The sequence below is a fragment of the Bufo gargarizans genome, chromosome 6, assembly GCF_014858855.1.
Source record: "Bufo gargarizans isolate SCDJY-AF-19 chromosome 6, ASM1485885v1, whole genome shotgun sequence".
In the NCBI taxonomy this organism is placed as follows: Eukaryota; Metazoa; Chordata; class Amphibia; order Anura; family Bufonidae; genus Bufo; species Bufo gargarizans.
The window spans coordinates 216,783,378-216,788,043 of record NC_058085.1 but is presented as its reverse complement, the minus strand read 5'-3'; the positions used below and the strand labels follow the sequence as shown (position 1 = coordinate 216,788,043).

Genomic DNA, 4,666 nt, shown 5'->3' with positions numbered 1-4,666 from the left:
TATAGTTACTACTACTATCACTATACTACTATTACTGCTGCTACAAAATATATCATTGCTATCACTAATAGTAATAATGTATATTACCCCAACTACAGTATCACAATCACAGAACACTACTACTGCAAAATGACACCCTTTATAAAAAAATAATTACTAGTAATAAATCCTTACTTGCACTTCTAATACTTTAAAATGCCTTATACTACTATCTGTAATACTACTATTAGTAGTAAAACTATAAAACTGTGTATCGCTACTACTGCTAAATATATTATACCCCTGTCATCACTAATGATAATATATTGCTATTACTGCTATGGGTATGACTATAATATATTACTACTATTGATATAGGTATCATTATAATATATTACTATTACTAATACTATTACTGCAAAATATATTATACCACTGTTATCACTAATGATAATATATTGTTACTACTACCATGTGTATCACTGTACTACTATAGGTGTCACTATAATATATTACTACTACTGCAAAATATATGATACCACTGTTATCACTGCTGATAAAATATTGCTGCTACTACTACTACAGGTATCACAAAAATATATTACTACTTCTAATACCACGTCTACGAATTATACCACTGTTATAACTAATAATAATATATTATTACTACTATTACGGGTATCACTATATTACAACTGTTACTACTACTACTATGGCTACCACTGCTAGTACTACTACTGTGACATGCATTACTACTACTATCACTAGTAATAATATAGCACTACTATTAATACAATAATGATATTGATACTAACAGTAATGCCTAATGCACAGTTAATACATAATAATAATTAATTATAATACTGCTATTATCACAATAGTGATAGTAGTTTATCAGTACACAAGATAATAATATTAATATATTACCACTTTTATCAATGATAATGATACTACTAGACTACTACTAACATACTGGCATAATAATAACAACATTGCTATTATCACAATGGTGATAGTTTATTAGTACAATACTACTACTACTACTAATAATAATAATATTAATAATAATATATCACCACTTACAATAATGATACTACAAGGCTACTACTGATATATTATCTTAATAAAACATAGCAATAATAATATTACAACTACTATCACAATGGTGATAATAGTAGTTTTGGAGTATAACAAGTATAATAAGAAATATTACTATCACAATGATGATACAACTATAATAGTATAATAATAAATATTATTATTCTAATAGTAACAATAATAAATCAATTGTACAATAACAACAGCAGTAATAATAGTACTGATAACCACAATAATCTATACTAATAATGTTCAAAGTACTGTGTATTACAGATATCAGTAATACTGCTGCATTAATACTGCATGATTATATTACTCATGTGAACATAAGACAAATAACTACTACAAGTAATATAACAAACATGAAAGCAGAATGTAACAGGATACTACTTCTGATGACTTAGCTCTGGTAGCAGTCTTCTTACTGTACCACTCCTTATGGTTCGTAGTAGTCACATCATCATAAAGTAACAAAACTCATAAACTAGTCCACTTCTAGGATACTTTCTGCTCCCATTACACTTGTTAGCACAAGCTGCCAATTAAACATTTCACACCAGTCCATTTGTCTATTCTTTGCCTGCACCTCAGTAAATGCCTCCCCTATGCGAATACTTTGCATTGCAATACAACCACTGTGAAATACAATTCCCCTTCCTCCCCCCCACGCCCCCCTTTTCACAGAAAAGGCAGCATTAACTACTGTGAGGCTGTGTGACACAGTCAGCTTAAAATAACACCTCCCCCCATGAAGGCAGCACATAAGATGTATATATAGAGATATGGATCCTGGTACCTGTCTTCATCAGCCTGTTGCACAGAGGTGCCCAAGAGCTGCCAATCAATTCATGGGGTGTCTCTGTTGTGCTCCCTCCCTCAGATTAGTACACAGCTAGGAGGATAGAGAGGGAGAGAGACAGGAACAGATTGCTCTCTGGAAAGCCAGGCATCTGCTTCATAGAGAAGCTTGGTAACTATGGATGGAGAAAAGCAGCATCGTTGACGTCAGGATTAATGATTGGTCTCTCATCTGGGTTCCCTCTCCTTGTGTTATTTGTGAACACAGAGGTTTGCTCTGCTTCTGCTCTTTTGCATATATATTCAGTATATTCAATTTTTTTGGAGATCGTCCAACTCTAATTCCCATTACACCCCCCCCACCTCTGTGACTCTATCTCAGGGAGGGGAGGAGGATCTTCTGTGACATCCAGCAGAATGATTGGGGCTGATGAATATTTCATGTTTGAAGAATGGAGATTGCTTTGGTGAGTTGCGAGAACGGTGGAGCCCCAGCTGTAGCTGGCAGCACAACAGCTGAGGATGGAGCTACAACCACCACCATGCCAGGCAGCACAACAAGCAGAAGGATCTGCTTCAAATCCCCAGGGCACCATCTTGGCTGAATGATTACAGCCAAGGGAGAGAAGAAGTCGGTGGGGAAAGCTGCCAGCAACCACCACAACATCATCATCATCAGAAGCAGCAACAGCGGCAGCAGCAATATCAGCCACCAGGGACCGGGCAAGCAGGAGGAGGAGGAGGTGGTGGTGGAGGTGGATGTGGAGGAGGAGGTGTGGGCGAACGCTTGCAAAGCAACGACATGATCATGAGCTATCCTGGCAGTAACATCAAGGACTGTAATGTAGACACGGTGATCAGGTTGGAAGAGGAGGAGGAGGAACCCCATGCTCATCATCACCACCACAACCTGCCTGAGGAGGAGGAGGACCACCACTTTGACCTGGGTATCATGGACCACGAAAATAACCAAAGGGTCATCATCAACATCGCTGGTTTGAGGTTTGAGACCCAACTGTCTACACTCAACCAGTTTCCGGACACTTTGCTGGGCGACCCTGAGAAGAGGATGAGGTTCTTTGACCCTCTGAGGAATGAATACTTCTTTGATCGCAACAGACCCAGCTTTGATGGTATCCTCTACTTCTATCAGTCTGGTGGCAAGATCAGGCGGCCAGTCAACGTTTCCATTGATGTTTTTGCAGATGAAATTCGCTTCTATGAGTTGGGTGAGGAAGCCATGGAGAGGTTCAGAGAGGACGAGGGCTTCCTTAAAGACGAGGAGAAGCCTCTTCCAAAGAATGAGTTCCAACGCCAGGTATGGCTTATTTTTGAATATCCGGAGAGTTCTAGTTCTGCTAGAGGTATTGCCATAGTCAGTGTGCTTGTCATCCTCATCTCTATTATCACCTTCTGCCTGGAGACTCTACCAGAGTTCAGGGATGAAAACGAGCTGCCCCCGACGCTGTCCAAGGTGCTGAACGACACCCAACAGCCTACTCCCCCCAGTGGCCTGACAGATCCCTTCTTCATCATAGAGACTACCTGTGTCATATGGTTCACATTTGAATTACTTGTCAGGTTCTTCGCTTGCCCTAGCAAATCTCACTTCTCCAAGAACATCATGAACATCATTGATATTGTAGCCATCATCCCTTACTTTATAACGCTTGGGACAGAGTTGGCTGAGCAACAGACTAACAATGGACAGCAGGCCATGTCCTTAGCTATCTTGAGGGTCATCCGTTTAGTAAGGGTCTTCAGAATATTTAAGTTATCCAGGCACTCAAAAGGACTGCAGATCTTGGGACAGACTTTGAAAGCCAGTATGAGAGAGTTGGGTTTGCTAATATTCTTCCTTTTCATTGGAGTTATACTATTTTCCAGCGCAGTCTACTTTGCTGAAGCTGATGACCCAGAGTCTCATTTCTCTAGTATCCCTGATGCTTTTTGGTGGGCAGTAGTTACTATGACTACAGTGGGCTATGGAGACATGAGGCCAGTCACTGTTGGGGGCAAAATTGTGGGCTCCTTGTGTGCCATTGCTGGTGTACTCACTATTGCTTTACCTGTCCCTGTCATTGTTTCAAACTTCAATTACTTCTACCACAGAGAGACTGATCATGATGAGCAAGTGATTTTAAAAGAGGAACCTAGTAGTGCTCAGGGTAGTTGTGCTGGAGATCTAAAGAGGAGTCCCAGTAAATCTTCACTCAACAAGTCTATAGTACACTTGGAAAATGTTGAGGGCATCAACAATGGAACTGGTACCATAGAAAAGACTAACTTAAAAGCCAAGCGTAATGTGGACCTTAGGAAGTCTTTGTATGCGCTGTGTCTGGATACAAACAGGGAAACAGACCTGTGAGGTCCTCCTGCTCATCAAAATCAACACAAACAGAGCCTAAATGAACCTATTAAAACCCCATTGGAACAAGGGATTTTTTTTTTCTATGGATACATTTCACAATAGAGATTTTATTTTGTCTCTAGGTAGCACCTGGACAGTATTGTTGTTGGAGAAAAATTTTGTTACAAATTTTTGCAGTATTTAAAGTCATTGATCTATTTTATAACTGATTTCATTGTTAATTGTTGAAGTGATCCCCCTCCCTTCTTTAAATCTAAAATATATCAAAATATTGTTTATTTTTTAAAATCATATGAGAATTGCAACATAGGGAACAAGAAACCTTAAAGACATTACAAAGACTCTTTGGATAGGTAAAAATGTTAAAAAAAGGTCCTGAAAAATGTATACATATATAATATAATTTATATTTTGTGAAAT

General features: G+C 38.6%; 1 protein-coding gene across 1 annotated transcript; it reads left to right on the top strand.

Moving 5' to 3' along the window:
- Positions 1-2,327: 2,327 nt before the first annotated feature.
- LOC122941594 (potassium voltage-gated channel subfamily A member 2-like) lies at positions 2,328-4,287 on the top strand. The gene is given in 2 exon segments (XM_044298952.1): positions 2,328-2,441; positions 2,444-4,287. Coding segments are annotated over 2 exon segments (1,914 nt in total). The 3' UTR covers positions 4,244-4,287.
- The last annotated feature ends 379 nt before the right edge of the window (positions 4,288-4,666 follow it).